The sequence below is a fragment of the Alosa alosa genome, chromosome 11 (genome assembly GCF_017589495.1).
Source record: "Alosa alosa isolate M-15738 ecotype Scorff River chromosome 11, AALO_Geno_1.1, whole genome shotgun sequence".
NCBI lineage: Eukaryota > Metazoa > Chordata > Actinopteri > Clupeiformes > Clupeidae > Alosa > Alosa alosa.
The window spans coordinates 11608934-11628360 of record NC_063199.1 but is presented as its reverse complement, the minus strand read 5'-3'; the positions used below and the strand labels follow the sequence as shown (position 1 = coordinate 11628360).

The window sequence follows — 19427 nt, the reverse complement described above, 5'->3', positions numbered from 1 at the left end:
ATGTGTTTTTCAGACAGTCACGTGAAGGGGCTTCCCAAAGGTCCCGTAGCCAAAGTAGGTGGGATTCTGCAGCAGCACTAGAATGAGGCAGAAGGCTGGTCCGCCAGACACATCCTATAAGACCAAGTAGTGGACCCGTTGCATTAAAAGCATCCCTTTAAAGGTAGCATTGTGGTAACAAATGCTATTTTTACTTGCAATGTGGACACTGGTGAGGGCAACAAATCAGCAACTGCATCAATAACATTGCTCACTTCACTTCTGTAGCTAAATGAAAGCACTTCTTTAGTCATATGGGTTAGATTGAGTAGGCTAGGCTACACGATTACATTGTAAAGGAAACATCGATTTGTCTGCAGGCTGCAGTAGCCTATGCTAGAAACTCCACAAGCACTGGGGCCTGGGCAGGGCACATCTTGATCGGAGTTTGACTTATTATCCTGGAAAAGTGCAGAAAGTCATGTGAGCCGGGAAAAATGGCTACACAAATGAGTTCATTTTTGAAGGAACTTCTGTTATGATCGCCACAAATGGATATGTGTGATCACTGTAGCCTATATAGCTAGCTAGGGAAATAACAAGTCTTCAACATTCAATTGTGAATGCCGTAACATCAGCGATCTTTCGGTTCGTGAGAGAATCACCGTTTACGTTTACGGACACATCAGGTTGTGGAGGATAACGTTAGCCTACCGTTATATATTTGATTTTAGTGTATGCTCACAGACCGGCATACTGCTTGGATAAACGGTTAAACAACTCATCTGTGTTTTTGAAGACCGATGACAATCGCTTTTACCCGTGAAAATCGATTGACTGCTCGCGTGGGTAGTTGATTGTGTGTAGCATGTGAGACAGTCACATTGGAGCCTACTTCGTGGTTACATTGTTACATTTAATTGTTTGGTGTTTTTTTGTATCCGTGGCATAAGGCCACTCACTGAAAATACTCAGTTCGTGGAGGTGTTTTTGTCATTGGTAGCGTGAATTGTAGTAAAGAACATGAATACAGAGAAGGACTTTTCGCCTTTGACCCCAAACATAGTACGAGCTCTAAATGATAAATTGTACGAGAAGAGGAAAGTTGCCGCACTAGAAATTGAGAAGTAAGTGTCGATGTGCATTTACGATTATTTCTGTCTATCTACTGAACATTCTAGTTTGACATCCTGTAGGTTTACTATTGCCATGTTTATTTCTGATATGATCATATTTAACTTAGATCATTTGTATGATTAATCGACTAATGGTATGCACTATAGCCTGTCATCTGACGCATCAGGTGATCTGCAAGACTGTGTATAAGAATGCGCTAATAGACCCTTTCAAGAGAGTTCCATTATCAGCATCATAGTTGGCCCCACAAGACTTCCTTTTTAACATTCCGATATCTTAACGCAGAAGAAGTAGATTGGGGCCCAAATAGAACGTTCAAGCATTGTTTTTGTTTTTATTGTTGAAAGGGTCTATAAAGCCTATACAGCCCATTCTCAGAAATTCTTAGCCTACTCAGTTCTTCTCAGTCATGACAGTTCCACTCTTTTCCATAGAGGTGTCCCTTTCTAAATGTTTTTGACCAGACAGTCTCTTCATATCTTTGAAGTTGTCATGTTCTCTTGTTAATTGGACATTTCTGAATGTATAAGTAAATAAATATTTGTCTTTCAACACAGACTTGTACGTGAATTTGTGGCTCAAAATAACTCCACCCAAATCAGGCATGTTATTCAAATCCTGGCATCAGAGTTTGCCCTCTCCCAACACCCCCACAGTCGCAAAGGTGGGCTTATTGGCTTGGCAGCTTGCTCAATTGCTCTTGGCAAGGTAAGAGAACAATGTGAAATCCATTTGCTTTGTGATGTGTTAGACCAAGCCTATGTCTCCAACTGGGAGAAATCTTTCCTTAAATGTCTGAAAGACCCTGTCTTAGGCTATCTATTCCATAAATCATTTCTATCACAAGTAGGCCTATACATGCTGATGCACTTACCATAGACTGGAGGCATGTCCTAGTTCTCTAGTACTGTGGAAAGCATTGTTGACATGCTGTCCCTGTACTGATACTCACATTGTTGGAATTCGGAATTTAGCTAAATGCATCTATATGGAACAGAAAAGTGGGCCACCAGAGATTGGAAGAATGCAAGTCAGGATGTTGGACATGACTGTCCCTATGACATGACATTTGTACGATGCACAAATATGCTGTCCACTGATTGTGCGATTTAAATATGATCGTAGACATGGCTATAGTGTGACTTGTTTATTGTATTTTCAGGATTCTGGCCTGTATCTGAAAGAGCTTATTGAACCTGTGCTTACCTGCTTCAATGACTCTGATAGCCGATTACGATACTATGCTTGTGAGGCCCTATACAATATCGTAAAGGTTGCCAGAGGAGCGGTGTTGCCTCATTTCAATGTCCTTTTTGACGGGCTTAGTAAGGTAATACAAACTTTCCTTATTCCATATATTCATGTTAGCTATTAATTTGAAGAATGCATTTATGAAGGTGATCTATTTCTATAAACTAGAATTGGAAAATAGTTTGGGGAAAGCCCTATGTATATATGTAATGCTCCTACATAGAGACAGTGTTTATCTCTCTCTCCCAGCTTGCAGCAGATCCTGATCCTAATGTGAAAAGTGGCTCTGAGCTCCTTGATAGACTGTTAAAGGTAAGACAGGGCTGTTGATTTCTTCATACACAAAATGACTATTAAAGCCTCAAGTCTACAATAGGTGACACTAATTACTTAGGTAGAGTTTGTAACTCCTGACTAACATTTTTTGTGTGTTCTTGTAGGACATTGTCACAGAAAGTAATAAATTTGACCTGGTAGCATTCGTCCCATTGCTGCGTGAGCGGATCTATTCCAACAACCAATATGCTCGGCAGTTTATCATTTCCTGGGTAAGAGAAGCTATTTTTGTTTTAGTTTTATGCTAATGATGAGAACTGTAATCTTTTTTTGTCCCACAAACTAAAAGCTGTCAGGTTTTGTTACATTTCAAATGATTCATGATGGAGATAGTCCAACATGACATAGCAAAGTACTGAAATGCATTTCAATACAAGTTGCAAAACAAGTACAGAATTACTTTCTTAACTGTATACTACTGTCTACACTGCACTAAATGTCTTGTACTGTTCATACTGCACCACCTGTCTATACTGTGTCACATTGCACTTTTCTGCTTTTTTTGCACTTCTGGTTAGACGCAAACTACATTTAGTTGTCCTCTGCACAGTGACAATAAAGTTGAATCTAAAATGCATACATCTTAAATCAGCTTCTGTATGTATTTTAAGGGTTCTTAGAGTAATTATGCAAATGCTATATTTACTGTTTCAAGTGTAGGTAACCTGCATCTTTTTACAATTGGATTCAGACCTATTTTTCTCTGTACAACTGCCTTGTAGATTTTGGTGTTGGAATCAGTCCCTGACATCAACCTTATCGACTACCTGCCAGAAATCCTGGATGGGCTCTTTCAGATTTTGGGAGACAGTAGCAAGGAGATTAGACGGACGTGAGTACCTGTTTATTTTTCTTCTGTACTATTTTTAACATACTGTTTTCCATTTAAAATAATATAAAAAATATTCCATATTAAAATAATAAAAATACTGTTTTCTCTGTTAAATAAAAGGTGGGGATTGTGATTCTCCAATGTAGAATTATTGGAAAATCATCATAAGGTTAATGATAAATACTTTTAGGGATACTATACCATTCAAGACAGATTCTGTGTATTTTGTTGTCATTATATAATTTCCACGTTGGTGGGTGTTGTTTGCAAACGAACAACAAACTGCCTTGCAATTTATACACAGCAATTTATACACAGGACAACATGTTAACCCACGTTGATTAGAATCTTCCACAACAGTCAGGCCTCCCAGTGTAACAAGTAATCAAACAGAAATGCCCTGAAATATTGACTGTGACGCAACAGGTTGCACCACGACCGTCATACTAATGCAGCACAACATGTACCAATAGTATCCTCCCAGAGTGAGTAACCCAATTTGTCTGAGATGAACCACGACTAGTGCCAATGCAAAGTTGCAAGGATATCAGACATGTTTAATTTATAAGCCTATATTATGAAATAGTCATTTGATATTCAGCCACCATAAGTCACGCCAACCTGCCAGAAGCCCTATGGGTGCAGGGGTCTGTAGCAATAGATGGAGTAGATGTGGGAGGTGTCTGGACCACCACTGGCCTGCCCCAAACCCCTCATACATATAACTGGTTAATCCTTACACCATCTATAGGGTGGTACTACGTCAGCCTTGTTCACCTTTGATTGACATGCTATTATTGTCAGGACAGGCTGTACAGGCCTATATAAAATATCCCAAGGGGCTCTTTCTTCCCAGCCTGGAGGAATAGCAGGAACGCCTATATAGCACATGGAACATGTATCTGCAGTGCTTTTGTTATTTCACTCAGGATCCCTCTCTCTTTGAATCTCTGTCTCTTAGTCTCTGTCTCTCTTAGTACAGCCAAATCTGGATAAAAACAATGACCATTCCTTATTTTTCAGGTGTGAAGTGGTCTTAGGGGAGTTTCTCAAGGAGATCAAAAAGACTCCATCTAGTGTGAAGTTTGCCGAGATGGCTAACATTCTGGTCATCCACTGCCAGGTGTCAGACGAGTCAAAGCTCAGTAAGTGTGATGTACTCGTATAACATATAGTGACCTTCAACTGGCAATGTATGGATCACATCATGCTCTCTTTTTAAATGTAGGGTGTACACATGTGGCCTTTCACATTAAAGTCTGTATAGATCTGGTTATACGTGAATTCTTACTCAAGTTTACTCCTTTTTCTGTATGAATTTTGGATATATCAAGCACCTTGAATTATCAGTTTCATTAAATTCCAGTGGATTAATTATTTGTGCACATACATACTTAGTATGAGGACCTATACCCTTAGGCTAAATGTCTATAAATAGAAAATGCCCTAGGCATTAATGAAAATAAACCATATTATGGCTGAAATGTATTATGCTGAGGTCAAAACATTGTCATGGAGAAGTACAAGCTATTCATATATACGACCTTCTGAGTAGAAATGTGACACCATTTTTATGTGTTCTCTTTGGATCAGTCATTCATAGTCAATAACCCATTGTGCCGTTGTACTATTTCAGCAAATGACTTAATCCAGCTGACAGCCATGACGTGGATGAGGGAGTTCATTCAGTTGGCTGGTCGTGTGATGCTTCCTTACTCCTCAGGAATCCTGACCGCTGTGCTGCCTGGTCTCTCCTATGATGACCGCAAGAAAAGTATCCTTATGTGAATGTGTTCTGCCACTGTGTGTGTGTGTGTGTGTGTGTGTGTGTGTGTGTGAGAGAGAGATATGTTGCAGACAGTGATGGTTACCGATGTAGAAAAAAAATCATAGGCATAGAGAGAGCACATAATATGTAGTGTACAATATCCACTGCAACAGCTAATGCAAGGAATATGGAAATACAACACTACAAAACAACTTCTTGCTGTATTTCTGTCCTTAATCTATGTTGTTCAGGCACTAAAGAAGTGGCCAGTGCGTGTAATCATAGTCTAATGAAACTGGTCACCCCTGAGGATGATGAGGAGGAAGATGAAACACGGTCACAAACATCCCCTCCCCAAGAGGACAGCCCGCCTAAGTCCCAAGAAGATCTCAATGGTGAGTAACACAAGTACATGTAAGAATGCTGAGTTGAGGAAGAACTATCCATTTATTAGTAGATATTTGAGACATTTTGGTATGTCTTTACTTCTGATTTCTTGTTGGCAAAAACAAAGAAATGTTCTTGCAGGACATGCATACTTTTTATTACAGCAATAAAAATGAACATGTACATTTTCCCTTGTAGAAATATGGGGCATACTATACTCCATTACAGGGAGGTCTGTAGCACTGGATCTCATAAAATAAATGAGATTATTATTACAAAAGGAATCTTTTATGAGAATGTATGATGTAATGTATGTAAAAATGTAATTCAGTCGTACTTAATAATCTACTATAACAACAGTCTGGCCACACTTGGGAAACATTCCTGCATTGAAAAGTATTCCAGTCCTGTGTTTCCTTCTCAGAGCAGCTTGGTTTCATCTGATATTTTAAGCAGTCTGTACATTTCATTAAGCCTGTATTCTTGGTGTACGCCAAACTGAGAGGGCATGCATGAGAGTGCATCACATTAATCACATTTACGCAACGTAGCTGAGCTATAGTGGCTACTCCATGCACATGTTGATCAATGTGTGTTCAATCAGTAAAAGAGGCTTCATCCAGAGGGCATGAAATGAACATTGAATTAGTAAAAATCTACTTTGACACTTGATCCTAGGCATATACATGTGGAGGATATTGAGTTTCATTTGAATAGTTTCTTTTTATCTCGTATAGTAAAGGTATTTCATGCTTCATGATTTCGTATCATTTATTTTTTTAGCTATTAAGCAACTTATGCCCTCTGGTCTTTCCAGAACCCCTATCCAATAAACTGGTATTGGTTGCACTTGCAATGGGCTGTAGCCTGGCTATCAATCTTCTGATTCAGTGGATCTGAATCTTCTGATTCAGTGGATCTGATTCAGTTGCATAAGACTGTTGCAAAATTTCAAGGGAGCCAGCAAGGGCCCTGAGAGTTGAATCTGCCTCTTGCATCCTCTGTAATTGGGAAAATAATTACCATGGTCCACTAACATCCAAGTAATCAGGAAAACCAACAAATTGCCCCAACAAATCACTTAGCAATAGCCTGTCACGTAGCAATGTGGAACGTAAGGACAAGGAGATGCTGTAAGAAGGGGTTGCATTTCTTGATGTTATTTTTTATCATGTTGAAGGATGAAAATGTATTTCTCATGTGATGTGTTCTTGCAGTCACCAATTTAGTTTATGAGGAGAAAGATACGATTAGTTCCTTTGACAAACGTAGGGTTTATCAGTTTTCATTCTGAGCCCCATGTGTACTGAGAAACACCTGTCAGTCTGTGCCCCAGATGCACATGGTTGAAATCAGTGTAATTTTTTTCTTCTTTCAATGAAGAACTAAGAACACTTTCAAACAGCCTTCTTTTGACCGTAGTTTAGCTGATTAGATTCTTGTATTTATTATGTAGCAACTAGCAAATTCTGTATCTGTGATGAAGTTAGTTTCTATCTCTCAGTTAGCAAAGCTTCATGTATTGATTTTCTGATAGTGTGATCACTTTTGATCTACCAAATCACACTTTTAATATGACTGATTACAAAGAAAGCTATGCACTGTTCTTTCAGAAATATTTAATCTAGTCATGATTTGACACCAAGAAAGCCTAGCAGTAGTGCTTGAGGCACAGCCATATGTATGAAAGGTGGCTGCAAACATTGAACTTTTTGTGTTTTAAAATGTTTTGAATATCCTAAAGGTTTGTCATTTTTGGGGGGTTTACAGTGTAACTTTCATCTTTTAAAACTGTGGGTTAATTAGAATGTACCTTATGTTTCAGCAAATATATTCTGAAGAATTGTGTTTTATAGTAAAGGCCTTTACATAGATGTATTCTATGTTCTCGATTTGTTGACCACAGAGAATTGAGCTGTTATTGAAACTAACATGGAGGAACCAGGGTATGACTAATGCCTGAAATGGAAGCCAACATGTATGGTTATGTGAGATTGAGACAAACACTGCTGTGCAGCTGGCGGCCTCTTGCGATATCTGATATTATTCATGATTCTTTTTTTGTGTCTAGACTCACTCAATGCCTCTCAGGAGTCCATCGGTCTTAGCAAAATTAGCTTCTTCACCCCAGCAAGGTAAGGACTACAATGTCAAAGCATACCTAAACAATTTGTGTCTCTCCTCATTCCCCTTTGGACACCTTGTTAATCGTACACCCATTAATACTGCTTGAATTCCAAATCCAAACCCCAGTCTGGATTAAGGAGCCAGATATTGTTTACATATTCATATTCTTAACACTTGGGCTACATCTGCAATTTTGTATGAACACGCATGACTGAAATGACAAACTCAGGATCAGGGATGCGTTTCCCAAAACCATAGTTGCTAACTATGGTTTTGGGAAACGCACCCCACGACAGCAGTTACACAGTTTTACATTTAAAGAGGAAACTGTGTAAATGCCACTGCATTCTACTTACTGTCAGATGTGATGTCACTATCCCAGTTTAGACAGGGCACAGGTTACTCTGGATCTTGATGGAATAGTTCAGGTTTTGGATCGGCACCTGCATGATTCATCCACTGGTATGATGACTCGGATTGCTGTGCTCAAGTGGTTGTACCATCTCTACATAAAAACACCACGGAAGGTGAGCCAAACCTTACCATTTCACACTGTACTGTGCAATATAGACCTCTTTTCCTCTTAGTATGACCTTGCTTTTATACTTTCACTGAAAGAGTTCCTATGTGTGTTATCTTCATAGATGTTCAGACACACGGATAGTTTGTTCCCAATGCTGTTGAAGACTCTTTCTGATGAATCTGATGAGGTATGTTTTTTCTATGGACCACAGACTGTCCACTACTGACCACTACATACCTGCAGCAAAGTGATTTGTGGGAAAAGTTTTCTCTCTATCATTGCACCCTCAGGTAATACTGAAAGATTTGGAAGTGCTTGCCGAGATTGCATCATCACCGGCCGGACAGACGTACAACTCTGGGATGTGTGACAATTCTGACAAAACGGAACTCCAGGTTCCTGAGCACAGTATTGGCCAGCAGCTGGTGGTTGGTGAGGCGTTTGTGCTTTTCTCAACTAAACTCCTTGTTGACCTTGTCTGCAGTGTAATATAATATAGATTAATATAGACATAGCATGTAGTATGGTTTGGGTGTTGTTAAGCATCTTGATTTTTTGAAAAATTCATTAGCAGTTGCTGTGTGTTTGCCTTAGAAGAGCATTTTGCATTTATTTGCATACCTGCCCACTGTCCATGACTAATAGCTAAAGCTGTCACTCTTGCAGGCTCCAAAATGGCTGATTCCTCTCCCTCCACCCCCAGCATGAACTCCTACTTCTACAAATTCATGATCAACTTGCTGAAGCGCTTCAGTCTGGAGAGGAAGTTGCTGGAGACCAGGGGGGCCTTCATCATCAGGTGATCATGCTCAGACACTAGCACCTTCTCTCAGATATCTGCTAGATGATGCTCAGGCTACTTTTAAGGGTGCTTCGGTAAAGTGTTTTTTCAGACAGCAGACTTAACAGCTCCCATGTGTGTGTTTTTGTACTCTGCAGACAGCTCTGTCTGCTTCTGCACGCAGAGAACATCTTTCACTCCATGGCAGATATCTTGCTGAAGGAGGAGGACCTTAAGTTTGCCTCGACCATGGTGCAGACACTCAACACCATCTTGCTCACATCAGCCGAGCTGTTCCAGCTGCGCAACCAGCTCAAGGACTTGCGCACTCAGGTTAGATCTAGTCCCATACCTTTGATGAGGCTTTTGGCCTCAGAAATGTTTTGTGAGTGTAATTGATATCTATTCATAGACAAAGAAGATGGATTAGATCCCAAAGTCTACTTTTTTCAATGTTGATTTCCCCCCACAGTGAAGTTGTTGCAGTACATTAAGCACCTTTCGTATGTCATGTGTTTTAGGAGAGTTGCGCTCTCTTTTGCTGTCTGTACCGATCCTGGTGTCACAATCCCGTGGCAACGGTGTCCCTCTGCTTCCTGACACAGAATTACCGTCATGCCTATGAGCTCATCCAGAAGTTGTATCCTTGAATTCATGTTTCAATTTGTTGAAATTGAAATGCAACACTCTGACTTTGGTTTTATCAAGAAAAAATCAAATGTGTGTTTCTGAGACATTGGATCACTTTCCCAGACATGGATCAAGTGTATTCCTAGATTAAAATCCTTTTCAGTAGAGATCTTTCAGTTCTCTCTTAGTCTAGGACTAGGCTTAATCCATGTCTGGGAAACTGGGACATCATGTTTTGTACTGGAGTAAGTGTATAAAACGATTCCTTAAGATATGTCTCTCAGTGGGGACCTGGAGGTGACTGTAGATTTCCTCATGGAAGTGGACAAACTGGTGCAACTTATTGAGAGTCCCATCTTTACCTGTGAGTTTGAACCAGATTGTTTTAATGTATGACTTTCTGTCTCTGTACCTCCTGGTTACATATAGACCTCTGAAGTTTGCCTACAAAAAATCTGCCCATATAAGGTTTTTCCTATGGGAAAATAACATGTGAATTTTAAATTATCAACCTGTTACACTCTCAAGAGGACAATGAAGTCTGAAATGCAAACGTTTTGCCATACAGACTTTTGTCATCTGCCTTCGAGTAGGCTCTGTGATATTTGGAATGTTAAGATGGCGAACTTGCAGTGCAACTTTCAACAGGTAGTTCGCTTCGATTAGCTCCCGGATCTCCTATGGGCAAACATGGCAGCTTTGGGTACTTGTAGTAGGTGAACTAAAGAGATCTATTGGTGCTCTAAACAGGTCTGTAATTTTCTCACTGTTTTACAGACTTGCGTTTGCAGCTTCTGGATGTGGAAAACAACCCTTACCTAATCAAAGCTCTGTATGGGCTTCTGATGCTGCTGCCTCAAAGCCAGGCCTTCCAGCTGCTGTCTCATCGACTGCGCTGTGTACCCAACCCAGAACTCATGAGGACCGTGTATGTATGCTAAAACCCATCCCAACTAGGCCATCCTCTTATTAAATCACCCCAATGTCCCAAGTGCTTCAACACTTGATGTACCAGTACTCTAAAGTGTACAGTGACCTGCATTCCTTTAAAGTTCATCCACACTATTGTACTCTACACCTCCTCTGCTTCTTAACTGATGAAGACATCTCAACTCAATCTCAGCAATCAGTCATCTTTTCTTTTCCCCAGGGATGATTCAAAGTCTTGCAACATCAAACGTTCCAATCAGGCTCATGTGGACTACACGGAGCTGCTCCAGCACTTTGACCGTGTCCAGAGCAAACACCTGGAGGTGCGACACCAGCGCACAGGACGAGCAGAGCACACCGATAGGAAGCTAGCGCTCTGAGAGGCACTGTCGGGAGTGCAGCGTTTCAAGTATTAAATGAACATTAACTGATTTTGGACCTCTAGGGGAACTTTTTATCATGTGTGAATGTACTGTACTGTTGTTTTTCAAGTGCTTTATGTTAAGATAAGAAGTTTTTTTTGTTTGTGTGGAATGTATATGCCATCATTTTCCTCTGCAGTCTTTGACCAGTGATTGGAATGTTTTCAAATCATTGTATTGTAGTTATTTCAAACCAGTGCTGGCACTAAAAGACTAGCCACAAGTGAGTCCTTCACTAGGAAGCTTTCATCGTCAAGGTAGTATGCAAGCAGTGTCAGATTACACAGCTAAATGCTTTCAGCAGCTTCATAGTTTTGTTGGCATTGCTTTTCTTATACCTCACAACTCACATAAAAGTACCAGCACTCTTTGATTTCTGATGCCAAGCATCAACTCTGCATTGTGAATACCTTACTCTCGCCTCACTCTGGATTCACCTTGGTAAAGATGCATCTATATTCATGACTTCTACATTCCTTACCTTCACATCTTTTCACTATAACATATGCTTCTCTGACCTGATATGATCACCAATCTAATTGTAAACAGCAAATGTAAGTGTTGTCTAAATTATCATTAAAAAATGAGGACCACAATAAATAATAGTAAGCTCCAAATAAACTTAAATTTAAGATGGCATGAATAATCCCTATAATCCCCTCTTCCATCTTGCTCTTTCAGGAATTATATAATTAAGCACTGACTGGGTGTTCCATTTGGAGGGCTGGGGTATATATTATACTGTTGATTTTAACATTTCCAGTGTCTATTGTTATTTTTATTTTTTTTAACAAATGTATTCAGAACTTTTCTAAATCAGAAATATTGAATTTTAAGATGTTCTAGGACTGTAGTTTACAATATGTACTGTACTGATTTCATATGATATTGGCAACATCTAATGTTACAATAAGCTTGCAGTGGTCAATTGTAGTCCTTACCTATTTTGTGTTATAATATACATTTGTAAGTGATAATGAGTAAAGCCGTCAATCCTTACACCAGAAGACTTTAACAAGGTTTGGGAAAGATTGTAGTCTTGAAAAAAGCTTGAAAGCTTGGCCATTAGTTAAAAGACTCCAATCTTTCAAGAATCTTTCCCAAATCAAAATCTTCTGATGCATGGGTAGCATAAGAGAGGTCTGCTCTCCAGTATAAAGAGGTCAGTAGCAAAACAGAAATTGATTAGTGGTGTTGCCAAAGGTAACTTCTATCAGTGCAGCAATATACTCAAGTTAAGATATACTTTCTGCTACTACTTAATGGACTTTTCCTTGGTGTCAGCAGTGGAGACAACAGCCATGGACCTTACTATCACAATAACACAACATAACACTGCTTTTAGGCAATGCTTCAACATCGACATCAAGAACATACTGGTTTGACTGAGCAAAACTGTTCATTATTATTCTAAACAGCCTGTGTTACTCCATGACCAAGGGAACGAGGACCTTGGCCAACCAATATGGACCCACAGTTTCAGTTTATTCAGCTTCATCTACAGCTGTGGGGTTTGTTAAGAACTTTTTAGGTTCTGTTTCACCAGTTACCTAACAGCATGTGGATTCCTATTAACTGAATCGACTTTGATGCTGCTGGTAAACTCTTGATATAAAAACATTTAAAAATAAAAAGATGTAATTATCATGATTTATGTACAGTATAACATGATAATGTATTGACTGGACATGTTACTGACTATTGGTGCTTGAGAAAAGAATGAAGATCATGTTAGTGTCGGTGGCTACACACTTTTGAACATTACTAACTGAAATGATGAGAGTGCCATCTTTGGCCATATGAGAATAATCCCAAACCATAAGACATTTCTCCACACTGTAGTGAGTGGCCATATAATAAACACTAAAAGAAGTTATGCTTTTCTAGTGCCCTGCAATCCCTTTGTGATGTGTGAGGGGAAGGACATGAATCGCTTCAAACTACCGGGCAATACACAACATAACAGAACACCTGTGTCCCTCTGATGTTTTCTATCTCAAGTCAAGTCAGCTTTATTGTCAATTTCTTCGCACATATACTAGACATGCAGAGGAATCAAGAGTGCCTTTCTCTATCCCACGGTGAAGAAGAAAAAGTGCAACAGGTAAGACATTTCCTATCACAAGAGTAATAAAGAAGTGCTCAACAGACATTTTTCCTAACATTAAACAATAAGCAGCAACAATATCACAAGACAAGAACACAACAATGTCACAGTCAGCCAAAATGTGTATAGGCTATGATGTGTTGTCAGAGTGCAAACAAATGCTGTACAAAAAACAGCAGCAACTTCAGAGTCCAGAGTTTTGTGGAGTTTTGGGGGGTCTTTCCCCTAACTCCCACTTACACTTCACATGTGAACATGACTGTAACAAGCTGCATCAATATAGGCTACTTTATAGCCTACAGCCTTTTGTAGAGAGAATGCAGCCACAATCAACCAAGATGTGAATAGTCTGGCAGCCAAATGCCATAATTTAGGTGAACCTGTTTTGTCGGTTCAGCACATTGAACAAGAAAGGCTTAATATCGAGAATTGCTCAAGGGATATCACTGGATAGCAAACTCCTAAATCTTAAAGATCTACCCCCAGTCTACAAGATTCTGCAAAAAAAAAAAAAACAAAACCAGGTCTGACCACATGGCTGCTGGACTACAGGTCTGAGATCTTTACACAACATTGCCATCCTGTGGTGATTGAAATTCAGCTGGACAGAACAGATTTAGGAACGGTTGCACAAACCCCTACCTCCAGTTGTGCAAATGTTACCATTCAACTTTTTAGAAGCCAGTCTACAAGATTCTGCAAAAAAAAAAAACTTTGACCGACAAAACCAGGTCTGATCCCATGGCTGCTGGACTACTTGTCTGAGATCTTTACACAACATTGCCATCCTGTGGTGATTGAAATTCAGCTGAACAGAACAGATTTAGGAACGGTTGCACAAACCCCTACCTCCAGTTGTGCAAATGTTACCATTCAACTTTTTAGAAGTGAGTTTAATTGTTTATTTAAATATTTAAATTTAATTGGTAGCTACAGTTAAGAACAAAATTATTCATACCTCTGGCAAATATTGATTTAATGTTGATTTTCTCTTGACCAATATGTTTGTTCTGACTGAAAATGACACTGCCACATGCCAATAGGTTGTAAGACAATGTGGTAGAAACATGGAATAATTTTTTTTATCTTTTTTAACATTTTTATGAAAAATGGCATGTTTACAATTATTCATACCCTTTTAAAATAATCACTGGAAACATCTTTATTTGCAATCAAAATGGTTCTTATAATACGTACCAAGCCGCTCCATGTCTCCACAATGATTGTAGACTGCACGTTTTTAGCTGCAATCCGGGTTTTGAGGCAGGAACGATTATTTGCCATCACTCTGGCCTTGTACTCACTTTTTTGACGGATTGAGGTCTGGACTCTGGCTGGGCCACTCTAAAATATGACATTGTTCTCTGTTAACCATTTCTTGACTTGTTTGGCTGTATGTTTTGGATCATTGTATGATTTAATGGTCCAATGATGCCTATTGGGGCAGGTCTCTTTGCACACTGCCTCATCTTTTCCTCCAGAATCTCAGTATAGCCTCTTGCTTTAGTGTTACCGTTTACTTTGGGAAGGTCACCAAGTCCCCCTGGTTGAAAATCATCCCAAAAGAATACTTTTCTAACCCCCACAATTGAAATGGACATGGTGTCATTGGAATTTAATGCTTCTTTTTTTTATGCCAATCTCCATTTCAGGCCATGTCCCTGGGTCAAAAAATAAATTCAGCGAAAGCTACATTCTTTGTCCAGGTGTGTCCTTATAAAGGTTTAGCTGAGCTGTGCATGTTTGGAGAAGAGTGATTCATGATCAGCATCCAAGATGACCAAGTGATCAATTTTGAGATGGAGTGAACATTTCAACCACCAAAATACCATCCACAATATGGAAAATAGCTATAGAAATGTATTAGTTTTGGGTGTTTTTCAGACAATGGGACCTGGTGAACTTCTCAAAGTAAACTTAGTAAACAAATTAAGCAAATTGAGAATTTTGGAGGAGATGATCAGGCTGTCTGCCGAGAGACCTGCCCCAATAGGCGGCATTGGACCATTAAACTACACAATAATCCAAAACATACAGCTAAACAAGGCAAGAAATGGTTAACCGAGAACAATACCAACATTTTAGAGTGGCCCAGCCATAGTCCAGACCTCAATCCGTCAAAGAAGTGAGCACAAGGCCAGAGGGATGGCAAATAATCTCTCTTGACTCAAAGCCCAGATTGCTGTTAAAAAGGTGCAGTCTAGAATCATTGTGGAGACATGGAGAGGCTTGGTAAGTATTATAAGAACCATTTTGAGAGCTGCAAATAAAGATGTTTCCATTGATTATTTAAAAAGGGTATGAATCCTTTTGGACACGCCATTTTTCATAAAAATGTTAAAAAAGATGAAAATGCTTTTTTTTTTATTCCATGTTTCTACCACATTGTCTTACAATCTTTTGACATGTGGTAGTGTTATTTTCAGTCAGAACAAACATATCGATAAAAAGAAAATTAACATTGAATCAATATTTGCCTGGGGTATGAATCATTTTGTTCTTATCTGTATTTGTAGAAACTGACGCACAAAACTGAACTGAGTCGGAACTGAACTTCTCAACTCAGTTGCACGTAGTGAATTAAACGTGGGTGCACGTATTTCTTACACGACCAGTTTTCGTTGGAGGGCATTTCTTTCGGTCATGTCTCTGGCTGTTTATCGGCGATTATTTCACAAAATTAGCCGTCTTCAAGGATCAGGCGATTCGGTTTTATTTTTGCGTGGCGTTACTCCCCTGTCAACATCAGAAAGATATCAAATGTTAACTGACAACGCGGGGGGAAAGGTCAACACAGAGCGTTTCGACACGTCCCTTCTTGACATTCTCGTATGCCCACTATCTAAAAAACAGCTAAGGTGAGGATATGATCGGGGAACGATGTTATATTTTTCTTCATTGTCAGCGATGGGAGTAACGACTCACAATGTAACCTTAAACAGTAAAGAATGTAACGTGTGTATTATAGACACGGGCCCTTAAAAATAAACACGTCAACTTGAGAAAGTAGCTGTGCTGTCTACCCAAGAGTTAGACAGATACTTACCCTTCTCTCTGTGTGTGTAATAACCCAGTCGGTCTGATTTGATAATTATAGGCCATGTAATGGCCGATAATTAGGCTACATATAATGGCTTAACATATTCTTTAAGCTCTGAATTTCATTAGGGCATTGAGTTAAAATGTCAGTTAAATGATTAGTTATTAGTTACGGAGCCCCTAAGGGGACATGAGCAAAACAAAATCTAAAGTTTAGTTTCATGTGCTCACGCAAAACGTTATATGTGCTCAACGCGAAACTTTCATGTGCCCACATGAAACTAAACTTTGCTCATGTCCCCTTAGGGGCTCCGTAATTAGTCTACTGGATTGTTGAAATATCCTTTTCTGAGACCCTGTACCTTGGTACATTTCCCGGTACATTGGTTTTTACTCTGTTGAATAATTAAACGTAGGCTGACTTGAGTCTTGAACTAAGCTTAGTAGGCCTAGGCTAGGTTAGTTTTTTTTTGTAACTGGTCAGAAGTGTGTAACAAAAGGATACTAGGCTGTTTCATCTTGTATTTGAATGTGGTAAATATGGGAACTGGTAGATTACAAGACCAATTCAAGTTAAGTAATGAGTTAAGTAGTTACTTTTCTAAAGAAGTAATGATGAATCTAATTACAATTTAAAGATGTAGCTAAATTAACTAATTACTTTTTTGAGTAACCTGAACACTGCAAATTATTAACATCATTTCTCATGAATGTTTCTGTTTCTCAGATACGACGGAAAAAACAACGAACTTGTAAATGAGGAACTTCGGCATCGCTTACCCCATTATTGATGGAATTCCAAATATGATTCCTCAGGATGCCAGGCTGATTCAAAAGAACCCAGAACCATCAGCGCCAGCCAATTCCACTAAAGCTTAACTTAACAAACTGGCTATTTAGTTGTTACGTTTTGACTCTTGATTTACGATACAATATGTTGTCATCTCTATCTACTATTACCATTCTCATCCCTGTCGTTTCCCTTTTGGGACTTCTTTGTTCTGCAACCATAGACGAGAATTTCCCCCAGGGTTGTACCAGCACTGGGAGTTTGTGTTTTTACAGTCTTCTATTACCTGTTACAATCCCTGTCTATGTGTTTTTCCACCTGTGGAAATGGATGGGAATCAAACTATTCAGACACAATTAACTGGATTATTGTAGCCTAGTAATGACTACTGCAATACACACCTACACCACAATAAATGTTTTTCTTTTATTATTATTACTGTAGCAAATACCATTAATTTGTACCAAATACCATACAGCCAACTTTTGAACAAAAGTCATTAAATAAATTTGAATTGTAAGCAAGGGATAACTCTTTTCTAGCTCATAACGTCATAAACATGAATGATGAACGACTCAAAATCAAGGTAGATTTAACATTTAAAAGTAGGCCCTGTATTTGAGATTATTTTAGAAGGCCATGAAACAAAAGCTGAACATGTTGATTCTGAAATACTGAATTGGTCTTTAAGACTTCAAGCTTATCCATAAACAACAGTCAATGTTCACTTTTTATGTTTCTTTCCATAGTCCTCTTCAAGCTTCATTAATGGGCATTGTGATTTTGGGGACTCTTTCTCTCCTTTCATCTTAAAAAAGAATGATTCGTTGAGACGCATTTGCACAACTTTGAGCTGGGTAAGATCTGTTTTGCTATGGTGATGCAGGTCACTCTCCTCCCTTATTGTGCACATACTCTTCTGCCCTCGCTGTCTTTGGGGCAAGCTCAGGTCAACAGGTTGCTCAGTGCATTTGGTCAATGTATTGAGTTGAAAATTGAGGAAGGTTGAACGTTCTGGAGATGTGAAGAAATTCTCTGTCTGAGTGGCTTTTTCTACTGTTGACTTGTTGGCAACATTTTGTAGTAGCTCTTGAGATGGCTGCTGTTGTGACGTCAGCTTAAGCTCAGGTGTTGATGTCAATTCATCATCACTGGGCACTGGAAACAGTGATGGAGATAAAAATGTATTCTGTGTTATGAACAGATCCTGGCTATCAATGCCTTCAGCGCTCTCCTGGGATTCCTCACAGTGCTTGGCTCCTTGGAGTATAGGTGCATACGTTTCATGTTCCTCACCAGGACAAATAAATGTTGTCTTGGAAATTGCAAATTGTGGTGCATCACGGTATGTTTTAACTACTGAGCCCTTTGGTGACAAATCAAAGAGAACTCTCTTTTTAGATTGAACTTTGCCACGATCGTGACTAACATATTTCACAGCCTTTGGTGCACGCTTGCTCATTTCTTCAAGTGCTTGGGACCTTATTGGGTGATGACCTGTGTTGCTCTTGACAATTACCTTATGAGAGGGCTTGTACATTTTTAACTCGGGAGGTACATTGCTTGGTTGCAGTGCCAATTTGTCTTTTAAAACTGATTTATTTTTTTTCTTTTTATGCTTTTTCTTTTTCTCCATATCATTTAAGCTCCTTGAGTGGTGTTCTGGACTGAAGCTGAGACAGAGTGAAGGCTCCCCCTGGTTTCTGACCTTGTCATTTTTTCGTTTTTTGGATTTCTTTTTTTTCCCACTTTCCACCTTCCTTGAGGTGTTTGGTGGTAGGGAATTCTCTTCAATACAGTTGGCCATCTCGCTCTAAACAGTAAGGACACTGAATCAATGTGTGAAACGTGTATGACCCAGTCATATCCGAGCTAACAGGGTAGGGGAAAATACATGGCTACAGTGATGATAGAGAGGAAACAGTAGGCCAATGACTTTAATTATAGCCTACTCAAAATTAAGCCAGGGATAACTTACCAAGTACAACTCGCAGGCCATCTGCTCTTCCCCAATGCAAACTCCAGGAAACTGAGCAGTTTTGCCAATCGACAGCTAAAGAGACCAAAAGCAACAATAAAACGCCTAGTTTATAAGCTTAACCGATGGAAGATTTATAGGATGCGACATATTTTTGCATGGATTTTACGCCGCTTTCTTGGGACTGACCACTGTTAGCTTGTCAGTCCTGTGTTACATTGTTTCACGCTAAAATAGCATGTCATACCAAGGCCTACTAAAAACAATGTTGGGAGATATGCGGTTCGACATTACAGCGGCATTAAATAGTAATATATTCTCAGTTAACGTTAATACACAGGCATTACGCTAAAACCTGATAATAGGCTAACCTTGTTGAGGTCCCATGTAGCTCTTGAGTCAACTTGTGT

The 19427-nt window shown here is 39.3% G+C and overlaps 2 protein-coding genes across 2 annotated transcripts; both read left to right on the top strand.

Moving 5' to 3' along the window:
* The first annotated feature begins 441 nt into the window (after nt 1–441).
* On the top strand, nt 442–11739 carry vac14 (vac14 homolog (S. cerevisiae)). Its single transcript, XM_048257834.1, has 19 exons — nt 442–1106; nt 1674–1824; nt 2279–2446; nt 2617–2679; nt 2808–2915; nt 3426–3535; nt 4559–4680; nt 5172–5309; nt 5555–5698; nt 7762–7825; nt 8200–8344; nt 8462–8527; nt 8631–8772; nt 9007–9139; nt 9280–9454; nt 9643–9761; nt 10036–10115; nt 10529–10679; nt 10902–11739. The coding sequence occupies exons 1-19, from the start codon at nt 1003–1005 to the stop codon at nt 11059–11061; spliced, it is 2343 nt and encodes a 780-aa protein (XP_048113791.1). The 5' UTR covers nt 442–1002; the 3' UTR covers nt 11062–11739.
* A 4046-nt stretch (nt 11740–15785) lies between these two features.
* Nucleotides 15786–17559, top strand: zgc:162634 (uncharacterized protein LOC555881 homolog). Its single transcript, XM_048256103.1, has 2 exons — nt 15786–16068; nt 16977–17559. Exon 2 carries the CDS (start codon nt 17184–17186, stop codon nt 17397–17399), a length of 216 nt encoding a protein of 71 aa, XP_048112060.1. The 5' UTR covers nt 15786–16068; nt 16977–17183; the 3' UTR covers nt 17400–17559.
* The last annotated feature ends 1868 nt before the right edge of the window (nt 17560–19427 follow it).

What these genes read in the sequence shown, in the direction of transcription:
- vac14 (XM_048257834.1), top strand. Translation starts at nt 1,003, where the DNA reads ATGAATACAGAGAAGGACTTTTCGCCTTTGACCCCAAACATAGTACGA. An exon ending in TCCTTGATAGACTGTTAAAG is followed by an intron (nt 2,680 to 2,807) that starts GTAAGACAGGGC and finishes GTGTTCTTGTAG; the next exon opens with GACATTGTCACAGAAAGTAA. An exon ending in GGCAGTTTATCATTTCCTGG is followed by an intron (nt 2,916 to 3,425) that starts GTAAGAGAAGCT and finishes ACTGCCTTGTAG; the next exon opens with ATTTTGGTGTTGGAATCAGT.
- zgc:162634 (XM_048256103.1), top strand. Translation starts at nt 17,184, where the DNA reads ATGTTGTCATCTCTATCTACTATTACCATTCTCATCCCTGTCGTTTCC.